This window comes from Leptinotarsa decemlineata, unplaced genomic scaffold, assembly GCF_025532065.1.
Source record: "Leptinotarsa decemlineata unplaced genomic scaffold, Ldec_3_MD MMD2_tig00001393_RagTag_RagTag, whole genome shotgun sequence".
Taxonomy (NCBI): Eukaryota; Metazoa; Arthropoda; class Insecta; order Coleoptera; family Chrysomelidae; genus Leptinotarsa; species Leptinotarsa decemlineata.
In genome coordinates, this window is record NW_027412562.1 from 6,306,439 (window position 1) to 6,329,266 (window position 22,828).

Here is a 22,828-nt window from a genome sequence, read left to right on the forward strand (position 1 = left end):
AATGTCAAATACATCTACCAAAATTGATACTTTCAATAAGTTACGATTTCAGATTCGTGATTGTAGAGCTCAAAAGTGTGTAATAAAAAAGAAATGAATAAACATTTGCCATGAATTCCGATACCGAAATATTACCTAGAAAAGTGAATGACTTCGAAATATCTTACCATCTTCAACTCGTTCCTTATTTAAGTTTTTTCCGTATTCGTTTCCATGTTTTATAAATTGATTGTTACTTATTTTGTACACTTGAAAACCTGGGATACAAAATCCGAGATCTCTTTTACAATCATGGTATTTGGTCTGAAATTGAGAAAAAAAAAATGTTAAAATATATAACCAACAATAATCGAAAATTGATTCAGAGGTTTCTTGCAATCCTGGGCATGTCAAATAATAACAAAGGCTGTAAACTGATTATGTTATGCCTTTGAGTATGGTCGTTTTACTGTACAATGAGGCGATATAAAACAAGAAGAAACACACATTTTTTTTCATCATTTAAAATAATTGATGTGGCCCTCAGATATCTCAAATCTCAAACAGTGGAAAAAAATTCTCTAAACTATTTTTTCTCCAAAATTTGAAAATGGGCTACAATTTGAACTCGATTCGATCTCGAATCAGGATTTCCTAAGGCGTTTTCTGGCGCTAATGCATTCAAAACGTATTCGTCTGTGATTCAAATACATTCATTCTGGCGTTGAAACGATGACGTCACATCAACTATGATTTGAAACGTAATCATGATGATTCAAAACTAGCGTGAGGTTGGTTTTGAAACGGAATTTGACGTTATGTTAGGTCCAAAGTGAGTGGGTATATTCGACCCTCCACCGCAACCCGCAAGGGTTTATTATGACTCACACCTATTCACACTCGACCAAATAAACCCAGCTCTAAAAAACTCATTCTTTCCCCAGCGGGGCAGGCACAAAGTATGTGCTCTGACAGTCAGAGTCTCTGCATATGATGATTCGAATGACAGTGACCTGAAAGAAGGCCTCTTAGACATCGTAGTTCATCCCAGCCAAGAGTTTCCAACGCCGCTTGACTGTCCGAAAATATTTTTATTGACTTGTGTATGAGGTTGGATTCTTCCAATCTGTCCGCACACAATTCAATACCGTAAATTTTCGCTTGAAATACAGTCGCATATGTTCCTATAGTCCGTTCATAATTTGTTGATAGCTCACTGCAAGTTTGACCCTCATTAGAGAACTGAAATACAGAGAGGACAGCTAATATGATATAATAACAAAAACCAAACTAAAACTGGCAGTTTAAGATGTTTTCGACTAACCCACCTTGTATCTGAAGAAATATAATACAGCTATAAAACTTTTAATCCGATTATGTAGGTATTTTGAGTGGAAATGAGTGACCAGTGTCGTAGAGTATATGATTAAAACATTAGTTACTTTAAATAAATAAATATATTAATATTCTTAAACTGTAGGTACTGTAAACTGTATTTTTATTTTAAAAAAAATTCTTTATTTTATTCAAAAATAATAAGTTACTTGCAATTTGTAAAAGATACATTTATTTAATTAATACCTATTTTTAAATGATATAAACTACGATTACTTACAAAACTATTCAAATTCAAAATAAACAGAATCATCTTCGGAATCCGAGTCGTCTTGCAGGTTAATAATTAGCGGTTGTGTCTCTACAGTCGCATCAATTATATTGTCAAGATCCCACATTTTTTGTTCTTCTTCTATTGCATGTCTTATTGCATCTCGCCAATTTTATTCTGTAATATGTTGTAAAAACTCATATAACAATTCACGTACAGCTTGTATTTTATATGACGTATTTTTTCTAGCCACATAGCTTTTCATTTGTGCCCAAATGAGTTCAATTGGATTTAATTCGCAGTGGTAGGGTGGAAGTCTAAGGACTGTGATGTTTCGTCTTTCCGCCATTTTGTCAACTACGTATTTCTTGAACTTAGATTTGTGTTGGGCAATTTTTAAAAGTTCTGCTTTAACCATTACATCTTCGTAAGGCAGGGACTTATTCCGCAGCCAGTCAATGATATCCTGTTTCTTCCACGCAGTCGTTGGAAGTCTTTCAACTAGTCGTGAATGATAAGGTGCATTATCTAATACTATAATTGAGTTTGGTGGTATATGTTCAATCATCTGCTCAAAATACTCTTCGAAAACATCAGCTGTCATCTCCTCGTGATAGTCTTTTGTGCTTTTGAATTCAAATTCCAACAAACCATGCTTAGCAAATCCTTTTTCACTGCCAATGTGAGAAACTATTAATCTACTGCCTTTACCAGAGGGTGGGGAAATACCAGTAGACCAACCTTCCATAAAGGCTTGCCTGGAGCTTGATATATTTTTATCTGTCCAAATTTTTGTGAGAGTATGACCTGCGTTTACCCACGTTTCGTCCTGATAGTAAATTGGCCTTCCTTCAGCCCGAAATTTTCGTATAGATCTTAGATACTTTCTTCTCCAACATATTATCTCTTCCCGGTCAATCAAAAGTGATTTTCGGTCTGATTTCTCCCACCGGAAATTTAATTCTTTTAAAACTTGCCACAATTTGGTTCGTCAGACATGAGGCAAATCCGGTTCGTCTCTAACTTCTTGTAAAATTTTGTTTAGGTTGGGTATTTCTTTTTTGTAAAAAAATTCGTGAATTTTCCTTCGAATACCATTTTTGGCAAATTCATCAATTTCAATAGGTTTTCTCCCCCTCTTTAAGTATTCGTTTGTATTTGGGTTAGCTATACCTTTTTTTTTTTCTTTCTGATAGGAACCTATATATTGTTGACTCCCCTACGCCCGTCATGTTGGCACAACTCTTGATTATGTTCTGAACAGTGTTTGTGGGATTCTGAGAAACCAGAGCATCGTGAACGTTCAAAACAATAGTCTTCTCTCTTGGTGAATAGACAGACTTACTGACTGTACGCAACAGTACCGGTGTAAAACTTGATGATGTTGATGATGATGACGAAGCCATCGCAAGCAATCAAACAAAACAAACAGGAACGAAAGGTACGTATATGTTTGTAGGAATATGAAAAAAAGTTACTCACGCACTGCACAAAATTCGCAAAATAAATATTAGAGACGTTAATTACTGCCGTAGACGCCGAAACACCAACGAGCCGTAAATAGAATGCGATTAAAAAATGTAGTAAACCAAAAATTATTTTCGTTCGTAACAACTTCACCCTTTCAAGGCAAGTTTCGAATATAAACTGAAGCTTTATATTTGATGAATAAACACCTCAGGAACCTCCGCCTATGATTTTACGACCGTTTTATGACTTGGGCCCTCATTTTGTGCTATCGACAAATTATGAACGGACTATAGGCAGGTTGATATCTCTGTCCTGGGTCTGCTACTGAAAGCACCTTCATGACGTTATGTTACGTCAGTTGTCAGTTTCTGCTTCATTTGGATCGTTATAAGGTTTGTTCTGGTTACGAAATTCAGGTTCCAAGACGTCAGGATCATGCGCAGTTAATATAGAGCGTTCTGGTTTATCGAGGATAAGTTCGGATTGATGAATCCTTTGCTCTGGTTTCGACTGCGAAATGATTCTAAAATGTCTTGAACCGTCCCGAATCGTTCTTGCTCTCGTGGCTGAACTGTTGAGAACTGTTCCCGTTGCTCATGCGCATTCATGTGGAAATTTGTTTGGGATATTTTCTCGTCTTCATCTCTTAACCAAGTGTCTATTTCGGACTGTTTGAGATTTTTTGCTTGTACGCATCATATCTTGCGCAGTTTCCAAACAGTTTCGGATGTTAGAAATAGAACCAGAACAAACCTATAGTTTATGAAGTGCTGAAATTTTTGTATCAAATAATGCTGCAAGATTATAACTTGCACAAAAGCGATTCTGAAAATCATCCTTGGAAAGTATGTGATACTAGAATTTTGAAAACTGAAGTCTCTGTGAAAAATTGGAACTAAGGTAGGAAACGATCCATTTGTCCACCAGACACCGCCATTATTCATCAATAATATCAATAATAATGAAAAATAAGTTTATATTTCCACCTCTCGATCAACAACAATAATAAAAACAATTGTTGGAAAGCATGGGATACTTGAATTTTGACAATTGAAACGCCCTCTCCGTGAAAAATTGGAAGTAAGATGAGTAACGATCCATTTGTCCATTAGATGCCGCCATTATTCATCGATAATATTAATACAAACGACTCCAGCAATGTTGAATTATCCATATTATCAATGACAATAGAAAATTAGTTCATATTTCCACCTTCCTTCCAATAACAATAATAAAAGCAGGGGATACTCAAATTTTGACAATTAAAACGCCCTCTCTGTGAAAAATTGGAACTAATGGAAGTAACGAACCATTTGTCCACCAGAAACCGCCAGAGGTACGCTTTTAAAAATTCGAAATTTTCAACTTTGTATCATGGAGAAATTGAAAGTTTCATTTGTACTTCCTAGTTGTTTTCACAGCTTTATTGGGGTAATATATTCGTTGAATTCGAAATAATTCAAAATTGAGACATGTGCATGTTCCCTATCACAATAATTAGTTACTCACTTCTTCCGATTGAATTTTTTTCTGTGAAGCCGTCGGATCCCAAGATCTTCTTCCAATTTTTACGTCCATGATGCAGGGCTCTTTGAAATTTTTAATCAGATCTTCCATGACTATATATTCGTATTCATCACCATTCACTTGCACTATTTTTGTTCCGTAATACTTTGGTACCAAACTTTTCAGTTCACTAAAAGTCTTATCCACTGAATTTTGGATGCTCGTATAAAAACCTATTTCTCTTTCTCCGTTTTCTTTTTTATGAATCGGTTTTAGGACTACTTCATTTTCTTTCAACATTCCTGAAAAAAGAATGTAATATGTTACTGTCAAGATGAATGTATATAAATAATTTTAAAAAATTGGCATTTGAAAAATTTGTCCGACCCATGGAGAATCTATCAATGTGATCGAACGAAGGAACCGCTACTGTCGGTGCGTAACGTCACGAAAAGGCGAATGACGAACCTTGAATGCTGTCGACTAACCTCGAGAAGTTCGCAGAACATACGAGAGTGGAGAAAGAAGTAGTAGCATAAAGAGTGATTAAAGTGTCAGCTGTAATTTATGTTTCACTTTCTGATGTGCAATACACCCGGATAATTCCGCTTTTCCTTCTATAATCAGTCGTCTGGTTCATCTCCAGCCTGTTGACGGAATTGTTACTATAAGTGACAGATCTACTTCTCATTTCCACGGCTGAATAGAAGATTGCAACATGACAGTCTAGTGGAGTGGATACCATCCATGCGGAGTTCTTCGCCAATATAAATATTCATTGTTACATATTATTATATCTATCATAATATCGAAGGACGGACACTACCAGTTATCCTCTTCATTCGTTGGAGGAAATGATTTCCTTAATAATTAGCATATTTTTTGTTTTTTGAAGTATATAGGCAAAATTTATAATAGTGTTACTGACAAGTTTTATGAATCCATTTTGAATTTTTTATTGAAAAACAGTAACATTCCTGAACATGAAGATTTGCTCTTCTTACATGAATTATTAATTTTTTGCCAGGAAAAACTTATGTACCTCCCAAAATAACAATTAGGTGATATTTATAATGTAATATATCTATCTATCTATCTATATATCTATGTATCTTTCTATCTATCTAAACTATTATAAATGCGAAAGTATGCTAGGATGGATTTAAACAGATGTATGTATGTTTGCGGCTCTTTCCCGCCTAAATGACTGAACGGATTTAAATGAAACTTTACATCAAGATAACATATAAGCTATATTCTTATTAGTCAGTGGGCTATGCTTGAAGACTGGCAGTAAACAAATCTAAAGAAATGAACTTCCTGCATATGCAATTTGCAACACAACTGAAAGAGTCGACCTTCAATTTTGGAACGGGCACACTTGCAGACCGGTTTCGGGCTCATTAGCCACTCGTCAGTGCAAAATAGTGGCCATCATCGACCTGAAGTCAATGATATTCCATAGTTGAAAATCGGAATTCTTTCAGAGTATTTCATTCCTCTTCCTAAGATGGCCACTATTTTGCACTGACGAGTGGCTAATGAGCCCGAATGCAAGTGTGCCCGTTCCAAAATTGAAGGTCGACTCTTTCAGTTGTATTGCCAATTGCATATGCAGGACATTTTCTGTGAAGATTCCTGCACTAAAGCCTGTCGGATATAATCCAACGCCCTCCGTGGTATTAATCAGGGGAGTAGTTGTTTTCTGATAGGCGTCAGTCCACTCAACCTACTGTGTAGGTATATCCAAGACTGGCTTGAACGTTTATAGTTCATTTCTTTAGATATAAGCTACAATTTATAATGGTTTTGTGTAATTTTTGTCATAATATAACGGTTAGTATTAAGTAAGTCGGAAAAATTCTTGTTCCCTGAGAGCTATTTTGGCGTGCGCTGCCTATACCTTTAGAGTTACATGCAGATAATGTACCGTAATATTGTTTATCTTAAATAGTTCTAAATGATAGTCCGCGATAGCATATACATATCTGCTCCTATGTGGTAGCCACTATATGCTAAATACTGAGCTATGAATACAACTGAATTGGATACTTTTTTACAATGCAAATTTTAGAATATCTGCCAAATTCTTATAAAAATTTATACAATTGTCGTTTTAAGTATTTGATATAGATAAACTTTCCTGAAAATGAATCACTCCTAAACATATAACCCCTTCAATTCAAATAAACTTTGTTTTTCACACTGACTTATTTGGATAAATCGTTTAAAAGTTATTACGATTAGATTAACTTAACGCAACGCAGTAACCCATTAAGCGTCGCGTCTACAGTAAAACGACGGGGGACGATGCGCGTGGATAGAGGCGGTTTAAGCAATGAAGCGCCATCACCGAGAACGCGATCCGAACGCGGGCAGACACGTGATGACAGACGTCGTTGACGGTTGTGTTAGTTTTGCGAATTTCTTTATAGGTAACATAATTCTATTCTCGAAACTATTCATTACTCAGTGCAGTTGGTATATTATTTCAGTTACAGTATTTTTGAAGTAAAAATATAAATTACTAGATGTTGCACACTCTTATATTAACGTACAGCCGAAGCTACTGAACCTAGAATCTTGAAATATGCAGGTAGGTTCTTTGTATAGCGCAAATGAACATCAAGAAAGAAAATCACGAATTTCCACACCTCCAAGCGGAATATAGGGGTTCAAAGCCTGTATTGAATTTAGTCACTTTTGAAGTTGGAAACCTGAAGTTTTGGGTAAATAAAAAAATATTGTAACTATTTGTTTAAAATGGTCTGTCACGAAACTTAATGTGACACACCAAATTCTATGCAGGAGAAGCCGTGAGCAGCAACTAGTAGATAATAAGACAAGAAAAATCTACCATGTTCGAATATGTTGATTAAATCAAATTCTCCGTCCAGAAATACTGTTGGTAGATAAATTTGAAGGCCGATTGGGCATTAAACGAATTTAATATCGACGCGGATATCTCACATCTTATCATTCCGAATATTCATAGGTGATAAAAAGAACTGAGTAATGCATAGAATGAATCTAAATATCACATGCGCAAGGCATGTTGTTTGAATATATTACTAACCTAAGCGTGCTTTCCAAAAAGCAAAATATATTAATAACAGGATTTAACTAATGAGGTTCGGAGATAATATAATTATAAGTAAAGTGGGATATTACTTTGTAAATAGCCTTAAAAAAAATTCATAGTTAGCACAAATTTTCAACACGATCAAAACTTGGCCAGATGTAAGCAATTGAAAAATCAAAATTGGGGAAATTTAAAATTTTTCCATTTCACTAAAACCGCATGTAAAATACTGTAATGTCTCTTACTGTCCATTACTTTAATAAAAGTGCAAAAAATGAATTTTTTTTCAGGAGATATTCCGAATTTTCGCAAATAACCCGCAAAATGTGTCTTTAACATTGACGTACTGGGCGCATTCCATGGAGGGTTTATAAATCAATGAACTTTTATCGTCGACATCTGACTTTTACGACTTTTAAAACAGGATATCAATTTTTTTCACCCTCAAAGTTGTGGCCAAATATTTATACTATTTTATTGGGCGTGTTTTTTGCATTAAATCTTGCTCATTTTGGAAAACGGAGAAAAAACTCTTTATAGGTGATTTTATTATTTTTTTCATGATTTTCTTTTGTTTCTAGACAAGAATAACTGCACAGTTTCAACCACATCCATTGTAAATTTATATTTCCGAATGAAATTTAACTTTTTTGAAAATCAAAAAACCGTGCTGTCGAATATTTGATTATTGTCAATCTATCTTCTATGTTGAGGCCAGGTGGAGTGCAAAATAACAAAAATATGAAAAAAACTATGTAATACAGTTTACTGTATGATTTTCACAATAAAGTGTTTTACAAAAACCGCGACATGTGTTTCGCTATATAATAGCTTCCTCAAGCGCGAGTTTACGTTTGAGGAAGCTATTGTATAGCGAAACACGTGTCGCGGTTTTTGTAAAACCCTTTATTGTCATGCGACAAACTGTATTAATTATTTTTAATATGGATTTTCATTAAGTATCGGCCAGTTCTATTCAATAAAAATATTATTTTTTTATCATTATTTAAAGCCGTATCATTTTACAATTTTCAGGAGAATTAATGAGTAATTAGCTAAAAACACATTCTTTGTTAATTATTTTTTTGATGGAAATTTATTACTATCACAAATATTCTCTTTTTGGCATATCCAACATGCTAGATATTTTTTTCAAGAGCTACCTCACATTAAAGAAGAATTATCAAAAGCAGTTCAGAATTAAAGAAGATATGATTTTTTTTTAAACACCGAGCTTTTGAAGTTATCCCCACTCCTGCGCCCCACCCGTCTACGCAGTACCCCACAAAGTTCAACGTTCATATTCACAGTTCAAAATCGCGTTTTTTACAAAATTTTTTACTAGTTTTTATAAAATTTTCAGCCCTCATTGTATTCATGAAGAAGTGGTGAATTTAAAAATATCTTGACCGATGGAGCTAGAACATTCTTTTTTTTTAATGTATGTTTTCATACTAACTATAAGAATGTGTTGGTGACAAAGTGACATTTTAAAAATTCGCAAAGTTATGTGCAAAAAAAACCGCTTCGATAATAATATACCTTTTTTGGCGTCATTTTGGGGGTAAAAGAATAAAGAAACCGATGTTCTGTTTCGAGGATCGTGAAATTTAAAGACTTTTACCACCCCACCTCCACTTAGTTACTCTAGATTCGACTTTGAGTTTAAAGATATTTTTAAAGGCAAAATTTGAAATGACTCCCAATATATTGAAATTACTTTAGTGTCATCAACGGTTCTATGGGTCATTTCTACAAAACAAAACTGATTGCCTTATTTGTCAGATTAATTATCATTTTGCTTTCAGTGTCCACCTCTTGCCACTCAATTTGTTGTTAAAGTCAGCTTGGGATTCTACCAAAGCGTAGAAGGACCACAAAAATCCAAAATATTTTTTTATAATTCACACTTTCCATATTCTCTGTTTCACTATACTGTCGTCATGTAAATTAATAATATCTTTATTTTCACCATTAATATGGAAGTGTCCAATTTCCATATAGTCTTTCAACTAAAATTACTTGTCCATACTTTTCAGCAATATTCTCAAGGGCATACACTTTTTCAAATGTTTTTGTCTGTAAAACTTCAAGTAGTTGGTTTTTGGTATAGCAATCTTCAAAATACAAATTGATATCCATTAAAAAACTTTGTATCTCATCTTTCCAGCACGAATTTTCATTCGGTACTTTGATGAGCTGTCGCGAATGAGGAAGCGTTGTCAAGAACTATTACACTATTCGTATCCAAATTTGGGATCAATGTGTTTTCAAACCATTCCATGTTCTTATGATAGTCAACATTGCAGTCCTCAAGTTTTTCTCAACATAATCTCGAAGAATTCGGAACCCATCCTTCACTTCCTCCGCAATGCATAATGATTAGTCGCGATTCTTTGTTTGCAGGCACGTTAGGTGTACACATTCTCGAACCATCAGTCCACCCTTTCGTGACTGCCAACGTATTCAACATGAATTAGATGTAATCAAACTTTGGTGTAATGATAATCTTCTACAACTTAACGTATCCAAATGTAAAATAATATCATTTACAACAAAAAAGCGAACTTTAAGATACGATTATACAATCAACAAATCTACAGTCAACCGCGTACAGGAGATAAAAGATCTTGGTATAACATACGACAGTAAATTAACATTTACAACACATATAAGGAATATGACTGCTGATGCAAATAGGATGCTTGGATTCACTTACAGAAATGGCAAGAACTTCAAAAGTATTGCCACCTTAAAATTATTATATTTTGCGTATGCCAGATCTAAGTTAAAGTATGGTTCTTTATTATGGAATCCGGTTTACGACTACCAAAAAACATCAATTGAGAGCGTACAAAGGAAGTCCCTAAAATACGTATGTCTAAAAGTTGATGGTCAATACCCCACGAGAGGCATCGATCATAACATATTGTTGACACGATTTGATATGACATCTTTGTAAAATAGTAGAGTTATCCTTGGCATAAAATTCCTGCATAAATTACTCAACAACAATATTGACAGTACGGTTACCCGAGATCAATTTCTTAGTACAGAGAAGTGAAGGTTGATACAATCTGAAATTCAATTGCGAAGCATCACGCACAAATATTATGCTACGATCACCATTGAATTTTATGTGCAGTAGCTTCAATAAAATCTGTGAACACTGCGATATTCATTTCGACTCTCTGAACGCCTTGGTATCTTGTATCCATAATCACTTGTAATAATACTATAAATAACTTTTGTGTCAGTACTGTAACATTGCATGATTTGTAACTTTTTGTTTTATATACTCAATTTTTCATTCCTCTTATACGAATATTTTATATATACTTTGTTTCAGCATTTACTTTTATACATTTCTATATTCCATTATTTTTAATATTTAGTCCATTCATACTCCGTAATAATAGCATTTCCTGTAACTGGGTACTCCTGTTGGAAATAAATCGCTTTTTTTTTTAACTATGTCGTGAGTGTCATACGGAGTTTCGTCGTTATTCTTGTATATATTTAGTTATTTGTTCTAAGTATTTGTTACGCAATTCCACTATTCTTCTGCTTTCCATACCTGCTTGACGTTTGTTTATCATTTTAAATCTAAATCCTAGTTTCATTATCCTATTCTGAAGAGTTTTATCACAGCAGCTCACATTATGGCCGGAAGTATTCAATTTCATCCTTATGATTTCAGTTGTAGGAATATCATTGCTTTTGTAAGTCGTATATTGTTTTTTTCAATGATTTAATCAGATGAACATCTGAAGGTTTTAGTAATCTCGTATCAATCGCGTCTTGCTTTCATAAGGTTTGTTTTCGACTATTTTACATACATTTGAGAAAGGAATTTCGGTTAAATCTGATGTTGCTTATAATAGTTTGTTTCCCTCGAAACCAAACTTGAGATGTAGATTCTTATATACGTTGAAACATATTCTCTGTGTTTCAATATTCGAATGCATCCGAATCTTATTCACTGGTATCTCTTTTTCTCATTGTTCACCATCGCTATTGGAATAACTACACAGGAAAAAGTGCGTTGTTATCACACTCGTTATTACTATTAGTACTTGTCCAAGGATACCACATTTTGAACAGATAACAAAAATATTAAGTAATTATAACTGTACCAATATCGAATTTCAACACTCAAATCGCGATCAGTTCCTGAACTGAACATTGACAACACGACGGCTCGCATTCTATTCGTCACCGTAACATTATTTCAAAATTTTATTTTATGACTTTTATGACTCAATCAACAGTCAATCATAAAACTTGGTTAGTAAAAATTATCCAATACGAACCGCCAATTCTTCAGTCCACGTGGACTAGTTGGCAGCGGCCTTATTTTTTGTATTGTTTTTTTTGCCTCTGAGGGCGCCGGCACTTTAAGTATGCACAATACCGGTTACTGAGAGGAATTTACTGTCCACTGACGCTGTTCATAATTTACAGTTATAAATGTGAATTGTGGACAAATAATATTAATTTTTGTGGACCTTCTACGCTTTCAAAATGAAATAATAACACTTCCAAATCCAAAATACAAATCATGAAATTGTAAAACAACAATAAAAATTAATTGGCGCTCCGGGGCGACTTCATTGTTTCCAGTGGCGCATTTGCTTTTTCAGCTGCAGGAAAACCCGAAAAACCTGCAGCACCACATCATCGGAAGATCTTGATCTTTAAAAATTAAATGAAAAGATGGAATACATCAATTGATGAATAATTCGCTTTTTAAGTAAGTGTGTGCACATTTTTAGTTCGCAATACCATTTTTAGATACGACGGCAACACTGGTCAGCAGTTACAAAAATTATTATTGAAAAAACACAGAAGTCTTATCTTTCTTTTAATACTGTCTACCAGCTGTTGGATGTGATTCATAGAAGACCATATTGCTTTAAACATTCAATTATATCAATGACTAATAACGACACACTTTCTTTTTTTCCAATGTTTATAATCGCATTGAAGGTGAGTCAGCCGTGATAATGTTTTGTGATCTTCAAATGCTTTTAATTTCGTAAATCACTATTGAAATTTGTGTAGCTGTGTATAGGAATCTCACAGAGCAATTCATATCATTTGCATCACAATTAAATTCACAAATAGCTTCAAATTAAACGAGCAGTTGTACATTAAAAACAGTAGGTGTTCACAATTGTATTTACTAACGTTTCGGCGATTGATTATCGCCTTCCTCAGGGCTACAACATAGATTTATTTATTATTTATATTAAAACTTTTGTGCAATATGTCGTCCCATGAATGTACTTACTCAATTGTTTTGACGAGTTGTGATGTTAGTGTCAGTGTCTCTAATACATTTGTATTTTTCCATAAGAATTATGAATTAAACCATGAATTATCACTAGAAGACATATGAAACAAACATTGTTTTTAAAATAAAAACAGTTTCTACCTAGGAAATTTATATTACTCTAAATATTGTTCGAGTTATGCGTTTCTAAGTTGACACATTTATTATCACTGTTGATATTAACCATATATAAAAAAAAAGTCATGACATATCTGGACGTGAAAACGTAGACTGTCTTCTTTTAATTTCGCTGTGATAAGTGTTTAGGAAATGAGGGATTGTAAAATATAAACGAACTGAATTACCTGATAATCTTAAAGATGTCAATATTTTGAACGAATACTTCATCAAGCAATAACTAACAGCGGCAAACTGATACAGTGAATTTTCATTACTCAAACGCCATCATAGACAATATTAGCTGATTATTGCAGTTTTCTCAGATAAAGTCTCAGCAATAATTCATAATATAAAATCTAAGTTATTCGGGTCTGACAATATAAACATAAACTTGATTTTGCTATGTTATCCTTATACACAGCGGATGTGAAAAGTCCCTCCTTCTCATATTTCACAACACAACAAAGTTTTTGTTTCGGGGTTGAAATTAGATGATTTTAATGTATTTCCACGTGTTAAAACCGAAAGTGACCATAAAAATTATAAATTCGCTTTTGTTTTCAAGATATAGTATCATTATATTATATATATGTATATTGAGTTTTCAAAAAATGAAATATTTCATCACCAACAGTTGGTACACATGTTTGTTTACATAACACCCCTCTCATCAGCTGTTCTTAAGTAGTAAACATAACCTATGTGAGTTTGTCAATTGTACGCACGTGGTTGCCATTGAAATTATCGTGTGAAGTTGATTTTTAAATTAATTTAAGTGCTGATCTGAAATGCCTCGAAAGTGTGTGAATTCTGTCGATAGCTTTTGCTATATATGTGGTGAAATAACATTTAAGGCTCAGAAACGTAAAATGACACCTATCGTTAAGACAGCCTATCAACATTATTTTGGTGTGAAAGTTGGGGACCAAGATAAATCATGGGCTCCTCATATATGTTGTAATTCTTGTTCCGTCATATTGCGAGAGTGGCTGAAAAATAAAAACCGGGCAATGGCTTTTGCAGTACCTATGGTTTGGCGTGAGCCTACCAATCATACAGACGACTGTTATTTCTGCTTAACTCCTCCCATTAAGCAAGGTTTATCTATGAAGAAAAGAGGAACGGTTAAATACCCTAATCTCCCATCTGCTCTTCGGCCTGTACCACACTCAGACAATTTGTCAGTCCCTTCTCCACCCCAAAACTATGAAATTTTAGAGGAAGGTGATGAAGACTGTTTAGAAGGAGCAACCCATCCTTCTACATCCTATGACCCTGATTTTGAGGTAAGCGATAGGTCTAGTGATCCGCACAGAATTAGTCAAGCAGAGTTGAGTGACCTTATAAGAGATCTTCGCTTGTCTAAGGAAAAGGCTGAGCTGTTAGGGTCAAGACTACAACAGTGGAATCTTCTAAAACATGATGTGAAAATATCTCAGTACAGACAGCGTCAAAAAGATTTGCTTCCTTTTTTTGAGAAAAAAGAAAACCTCGTAGTTTGTTCTGATGTTAATGGTTTGATGGACTGCTTGAATTTGGATCACACTCCATCTGAATGGAGACTGTTTATAGACTCTTCAAAACTAAGCTTAAAAGCTGTACTGCTGCATAATGGAAATCAGCTACCCTCTATTCCTATAGGTCATGCAGTTCACATGAAGGAAACGTATATAAATATGAAAACACTTCTCCAATCAATCAAATATGAACAACACAAGTGGCACATCTGTGGTGATCTGAAAGTCATTGCTATACTCCTAGGAATGCAATTAGGGTTCACCAAGTACCGTTGTTTTTTGTGTCTGTGGGACAGACACAAAACTGGCCTACACGAGACCTAAACCCTAATGAGAAAAATGTAGTTTACGAGCCTCTTGTAGATCCTAAGGATGTTCTCCTTCCCCCATTACATATTAAGTTGGGACTAATGAAAAACTTTGTGAAGGCCATGGACCAGGAAGGACAAGCTTTTAAGTACTTGAGAGCAAAGTTTCCCAGGTTGAGTGATGCTAAAGTCAAGGAAGGCATCTTTATTGGGCCTCAAATCCGTGAAATCGTAAATGATCCTGCTTTTGACATGATTTTAACAGGAAATGAAAAAAGAGCCTGGGAAGCCTTTAAGGGGGTTGTACATGGGTTTTTAGGTAACAAAAGAGATGATAACTTCACAGCATTGGTTAAAGAGCTTCTTCAAGCTTACCACCAACGTGGATGCAACATGTCCTTAAAAATTCATTTTCTTCACTCTCATCTTAATTTCTTCCCACAAAACTGTGGAGCTGTGAGTGACGAACATGGAGAAAGATTCCATCAAGACATTGCCTTAATGGAACAGAGATATCAGGGCCGTTGGAATGAAGCAATGCTTGCAGACTACTGCTGGTCTGTGTGTAGGGATGCTCCAGAAGTGTTTTATAAAAGACAAGCTAAACGACAGCGATCTTACAATGAATCGGATGGACTTAATTGAAATTTGGTGGTACAAACTTCTTTTATTTGTCAAAACACTAAGAATAATGTTTTTTTTATTAATTTTGTACTTAAAATATTCTAAAAGAAACATAACAATATTGTTTTATGTACTTTCACTTTTCACGTATAGTATAACAACTCTTTAAGATTAAGTACTGTGTATCTCAAAAACCAGAGCTAATAAAAATTTTTCATTGTTATTTTCGTTTTTATCACCCCAAAATTAGTAGAAATTGACTAATTTAGTGTAGAAAACATTCAAAAAATATTTTTTTGTTGTGTTGTGATTTCAACAAAAAAAGATATTAACGTCGGACTAAGTTTACATAAAATGGTACTTTTTAATAATAAAAACAGTAGTATTGTATTGATTGTCACGAAGAGGGTGCTATAGACTTGAGAGGGCGCTCTACAATCTAAAGCAACATACATACAACATAAGGCATCCCCGTATATAACTTATAATATCAAATTGATGATGAAAACTCGTGATAGAGCTCATGCCAAATATCTTAAAGAAAAGACAGCAGCAGCAATTCAAAAATGACATGGAGAAATCTTGCAGATTGGGGTGTTACTACAAAATCATCCTCGCAAACCATAATAGCCTGCCAATTGAACTGCGTAGACCTGAAGAAATCAATAACTATTTTTCAAACGTGGCAATAGTAAATAATGACACTCATTCATTCTACAATAATAATAAATTGAACGCTCCAATGAACTTTTCCCTCACCGATATATGTGATGATATTTTGACTGCTATCAAAGAAATAAAATCTAATGCTTTAGGTATTGACAATATAAATATCAAGATGATTTCTTTATTGATACCACACTATATTGATGAAGCTAAACATATTTTCAACGAGTCCTTCAGACAGGGTATTTTTCCAGATGTTTGGAAGGTTGCTAATATACTTCCAATTCCGAAAAAGAATGCACCTACCACGTTCAGTGACCTACGCCCTATCATCATTCTGCCCTCATTCTCTAAAATATTGGAGAAAAATGTTTCCCGTCAAATAAAAGCTTTTTCTTGAAGAAAAGCGAATACTCCCGTACGAGTAGTTTGGGTTTCGCAAAAAACACGGAACACAGACTGCCCTCTTGAAAGTAATCGACATCTTGCGAGATTCAGAAATCAATCAAAAGCCACCATTTTAGTACTGCTTGATCAAAGTAAAGCTTTCGATTTAGTTAATTTCGATTTACTCATCAGCAAGCTCAAGTTCATAGGATTCGATGTCATTTCTCTTCAATGGATGACCAGCTATCTCACAGGCCGATCACAGAGGGTCATGGTCATCCCTAAAAGAAACAATCTCAGGAGTACCGCAGGGAAGTATTTCAGGACCCTTGATGTTTTCAGTGTTTATTTTTGATTACCCCACTTTCTTATCACATTGTCAAGTACATCTATACACTGATACAGAAAGTTGCGTGGCCAATATAAACACAGATTTGCACAAAAATAAAACTTTGGCCTTTTGCATAGGGTCTCGAAGGCAAATTGTAGAAACTCAATGCAACTTTAGGCTCACTCTTGATAACGCAGACATTGACTGGGTAGACAGTGCTAAAAATCTTGGCGTAACCATAGATAGAGCTCTTTGTCTTTCCATGAACATGTGACGAACATTTTCAAAGTATCATTCTTCAAACTCAAATCGCTATATAAATTATCAGAAGAAATGAAACTCAGGTTAGTTAAAACTCTTATTTACCTCCATATCGAATATTGTTGTTCGGTGCACTACAATTTTTTGCTGCAATATAACAAACAGAAGTTACAACGTGTACAAAATGCTTGCATGCGATTCGTATGCTGTATACCACATGGTGCAGCCCATTTTTGTTAAAAATGAAGGAGTACAGAGTCCAATATTTGATAAAAATGTTTTTGTTTAAGTTGCTTCAAACTAAAACCCTGTTATTTATATAGTTTATTAGGCAGGATTCTGACATACATATGGTCAATTTGAGAATTAACTCATTTAATATAACTAGGCAACGTACTTCCAAATTTCAAGGATGTTTTTCTTATATAGACCCTTCTTATCTGAATGAAATTATACCCCTTTTAAATCATAGTATTCATCAATTTGAGAAAGAAATAAAATCACAGATGCTTACTGGTCAGTGCTAATCCAAAAAATTTAAAATTCAATGTATGGTAATGCAATAAAATTGTTAAATTGACGGAAATAATGTAAAGAATATTAAGAGTTATTAGCAACTATATGATGTATTATTTTTTTCTCTTCTCTATCATATCATATCTTCATATCATAAGTATGTTTATAATTATTTTCTTACACTCACTGTATAGTTTTTGGGACGGGTGGAAGATATCCTTTGGCTAACCTTTTTCCTTTTATGTATACATGTATTTTCATGCATAATAAACTATATTATTATTATTATTATTAAATGGTGCTAAAACCTTATAGGAGAACGTTACAAACTTGAATAGGTGCATTAAGATGGAGCTATAACCTTTTTTTAATATAAAACGGGTTTTGTGATACCTTGTTTGATGCGCACTTCAATTTTCTATTCATTTTTGGAAATTTTATCAGCCGTTCCAGAATAATTATCAGTTTTATATTCGTTTCAAGTATCTGAAAAACCAATGATCAATATCATAAATTCAAATGCTTTCAAAACTCAAACCAGTATATCTTAAAAATGTTCACTATTCACTTCCTGACAATGTTGAAGTTGGTTTACAGAGTCATTTCTCAAATTGTGGAATGTTTCAGGGGTAATTTTGTTACTATATATTACTACTTATTATATCTATGAGCTCATTAATAGACTGAGGTTGTGTAAAGGGGCGTCTAAGGGCATCATGTCAGGTGATCTAGCGAGTCATTCTAGAGACAACGTTAACCAATTCACCAGTTTCGAACCAGCCTGTCGTAATGAAGAGTTACCTCATCTCGCTGAAACGTAACACCAGTTGAAAACTCATTAGGGTTTGTCAATTATCCAAACGGGTACCTATATAGGCAGACGTGGTACCTTAGAATGACCCACTAGTTCACCTGATATGGCACCTCTGGATGTTTTTGAGCAGATACGTGACATCTCACGTATATGATACACAACCGCAGTTAATTTCGAAACTCACGGATAGAAAAAAATGTGAGCCGCCACGGGACGCCTGGCAGAAAACAAATTTTAATAATAATATTTTGTAACCCATGTGGTGGTTGTTGGGTACTGAAATATTTATATATAATATCTAATTCAAATATACATGAAATATACATTTAATGTGGTTTTATTATAGTAAAACTAATAAATACAGTTTATTGTATGATTTTCATTATAAACGGTTTTACAAAAACCGCGAGACGTGTTTCGCTATACAATAGCTTCCTTAAGCGTGAGTTAGGATACAGTTCCAAACCACGACGGCCTACAAACCCGAATGAAGATCGTAACATGATAAAAGTTGATTATCGCAAGAATCTTGGACTGATTATGGACAATATATTATCATTTAAAAATCATGTTTCCCAAAAATTGAAGAACTCTTATATATCTTTGAAAATTATCTTCGATCCAATATATTTTTTGGAATGAAATTTTAATGTGATAAATAATCTGGTTCTGTTGCACTTCAATCATTGCGATGTGGTGTAGGGTCCATGTATTGACAGTTCCGATATAGCATTATTGTATACTTTTATATTTATGAATATGTCGGATTTAAAACTGATGTGTATCATTTAAATTTATGACAAAGGAACATAAAAAAGAGACATAAAAAAAAATCATATATCATTGCGACTTTGGATGTATCACATTTTACATTGTCTCATGATGTTAGGCTGTAGATCTATTTGTTTGAAGGTCTGGCACTACCTACCTGTAGATGAAGGAAACGCTACTGTGGTGATGGATACTGTTCTCTACGAACAGAAGATCGAAGAGGTTTTTCAGAAGGGACAATACACGAAAATCGTACGGGACCCTACTGCATCAATTGAAAGGAGGTCGTACCAGATTAAAAAAAAACGCCAAGTTTATTTTTCGGATAAGGAGAGATAATCGCTAACACCGCACCGCAGTAAGCCCCCTCACTTGATTAGACTACCCAATATCCCCAAAAAGGATGTTCCGCTGAGACCAGCTCCAGAGATTTGGCTACTTGAACCTTGTCTAGATTTTCACTTCCTATAATACAACCATCACAACATCGTCTTTTGTGAAGACTTCAAGGCATTTTGTCGAACTACTAAGGACAATTGAAGTCACACAGGAAAATCAACTAATCAGTTTCGACTTGGAAAGCCTTTATACCAACGTTCCGGTCGAAGAAGCACTCCAAATAATACAGAGGAAGCTATCCGAAGACGGGGACCTGGAAGATAGAAGGAATTTACCTATAGAAGTAATTATGAAACTACTAGCATGCTATGTACAAAACTTTTATTTCCAACTGAAGGACGAATTGTTTACACAAGATGAGGGACTGCCAATGGGATCGCCACTTTCACCAGTAATAGCCAACATATATATGGAGTGGTTTGAAACTCTGGCCATTGGAGAAGCCCACAAGAAACCTCGTGTCTGGTTGACATACGTTGACGACACCTTCATAATATGGAACCATGGGAATACTGAACTAGACGCCTTCCTGAAACACATCAACAGTGTAAGACCTTCCATCACTTTCACAATGGAGAAGGAAGTCCACAACGAATTGCCATTCTCGGACGTATCGGTGGAGAGGACCGACAATAAGTGGGAAACATCTGTATACCGAAAACCCACTCACACGGGACAGTGTGAACCATGAATCCAACCACCATCAATCGACTGAAAGAGAAATCATCAAGACGTGCGTTCGGGCTCTGTAATACGAAGGAAGGTCTCGAGAAGGAATTTGAAATCATCAAAAATGATATTCAACGGAATGGCAACTCCAAAGCGATGGTGGAACAGACTTTGGCTAAAAGACAGCAGAAGCCGTCATAACCAGTGCTTGCACTACCCTACATCAAAGGATTATCGGAAAGGATAAGAAGAATTGGATCCAAGTAAAACATCAGAGCTTGCTTCAGATCCGGAAACAATATCCGTAGCAGCCTCACGAAAACCAGGCTGCGATTTCAATAATTGCATTTACCAGATACCCTGTGAGTGCGGAAAATCCTATATCGGTGAAACTAAGAGAGACCATTGAATGTTCGCATTGCCGAACACAAGAAACATGCATAGCGAGGGGAAACCAGCATATCAGGAATAACACAGAATGTTTGGACCCATCAACATACTATCGAGTGGTCCCATGCTGACATCATATACAGAGAGGAACATTGGTTTAGGAGGAAATTCAAAGAAGCCGCATACATGTTATCCAACAATGTATGCAGCTAAGATAGCGTAAAGATACGCAACATATTGAAATCTATAATCAAGGGGAAAATGGCCAACTCCCGCCAAAAGGGCCATCTTCTGCTAAACCGGTGAAGCGGAAAAAGGAAAGCGGAGATAAGTGAAAGTACTCGAATGACCCATAAATAGTCATCTCTTGGAGGAATCAGTCCAGTCACCAACCGAAGACCATTTTGGATACTAAAAATCGAAACGTCGTGAAGTAATTTGGCTTGGAATCTCTCAACTTTTTATTTTTAATTTTTGTTCAATTGTTCTATTATTACTGGTATTTTATTTCACTATAATTTCATTTCAGGTTTTTTAATATAATTATTATTTTCAGCTATTTAGTTTTAATTGTTCTTTTTTAGTTCTTTCAGGGATTTCAAATCATTTTATATAATATGAGACAATGGAAGTCCGAACTGATGCAATTCATGTAGATCTATTATTTACCTATATCTTTTGCTATTACTATCTAATTATTTTGTATTATGGTTGATAACAAATATAAGTTGGTTCAAAAGTTTTGTAGCTCCATATCTCAATGAATATTTATGGTACTGTGTTTTGGTACCTATATACTGATCGATAGAGAATTTTGTACTCTATAGACAAAATTTGTAAAATTGTACTCTCAAAAATTTTTCAGAAGACATTGACAACATTGAGAATAGTATATACTTGGAACCAACATATGCAAAAGAAGTTATAGACGTTATTAATGACTTAAAAACGAGGAAATCACCGGGATGGGATCTAATCAGATCTGAAACAATTGTGTGAACAAATTGCTTTTCCATTAACATACATATTTAACAAATGTTTCGAGCAAGGTAAATTTCCAGACTGCCTTAAACTAGGAATCATCAAACCTATACACAAAAACGGAAACAAAGAAAAAATAGAAAATTATCGACCAAACTCCTCGTTATCGGTTTTTTCCAAAATTCTTGAAAAACTTGTTAAGAAAAGAATTTATAAATACTTAGAAAAATTTGGCATACTATCTGATGATCAATATGGATATATATATATATATATATATATATAACGTCTACTACAAAAAATGTATTCCTACGGCATAAGAGGGCCTGCCTACAATTTACTGAAAGATTACTTAACAAATCGTAAACAAATGGTTGAAGTTGAAGGAATTAGAAGTGACTTCGGAACCGTCACTTTTGGAGTCCCACAGGGGACGGTGCTCGGGCCACTTCTATTCACAATTTATGTGAACAGTCTAATGACATGTAGATCTGAAGGTAAACTCATCAGCTTTGCAGATGATATGGCTATTTTGTATGAAGCAGAAACCTGGGTAGGTTTAAAGGCAAAAGCAGCACGAAACTTGAAAGGAATATATGACTGGTTCAAATTCAATAAGATCACAATGAACGAGAAAAAACTTAGTATCTTCCTTTTACCTCGTATTCCAATCACTTACCCAATCTAGGACCTCTCATAATAGACAATGACACGAGCATACAAGAAAGAGATCGATCAAAGTATTTGGGCATAATAATAGATAGACATTTGAGATGGGACCATCACATCGAGAATGTGAAAAATAAATTAGGGGTCTAACATTATATTTTGCTCTTGTGCAATCATAGCTGAGGTATGGAATCTTAGGTTTGGAAGGTGTGGCGGGAAGTAATCTGTATAATCTAAATATTGTACAAAAATGGATTCTGCGAATAATTAAAAAAAACATAAGATATTCCAGTGACTCGCAATGCTCAGAGAACTCTATTTTTGATACAAGGCAGTTGTTTTATTATCGAATATTGACAAATATCCATAAAAATGAAATAAAAATACAACCCGTTGTACATCCATACGACACTCGAACAAAAAAGCA

At 34.6% G+C, this 22,828-nt stretch overlaps 1 protein-coding gene across 1 annotated transcript in view; it reads right to left on the reverse strand.

Annotated features, from left to right (window-relative positions):
- Ipk2 (Inositol phosphate kinase 2) overlaps positions 1–22,828 on the reverse strand; it is a 64,600-nt gene that overhangs the window by 7,839 nt on the left and 33,933 nt on the right. The window contains exons 3-4 of the mRNA XM_023161172.2: positions 4,565–4,863; positions 168–303 (exon numbers count right to left, since the gene is read on the reverse strand). Coding sequence (XP_023016940.2) covers positions 168–303; positions 4,565–4,863 — 435 coding nt within the window. The remainder of the gene's footprint in view (positions 1–167; positions 304–4,564; positions 4,864–22,828) is intronic.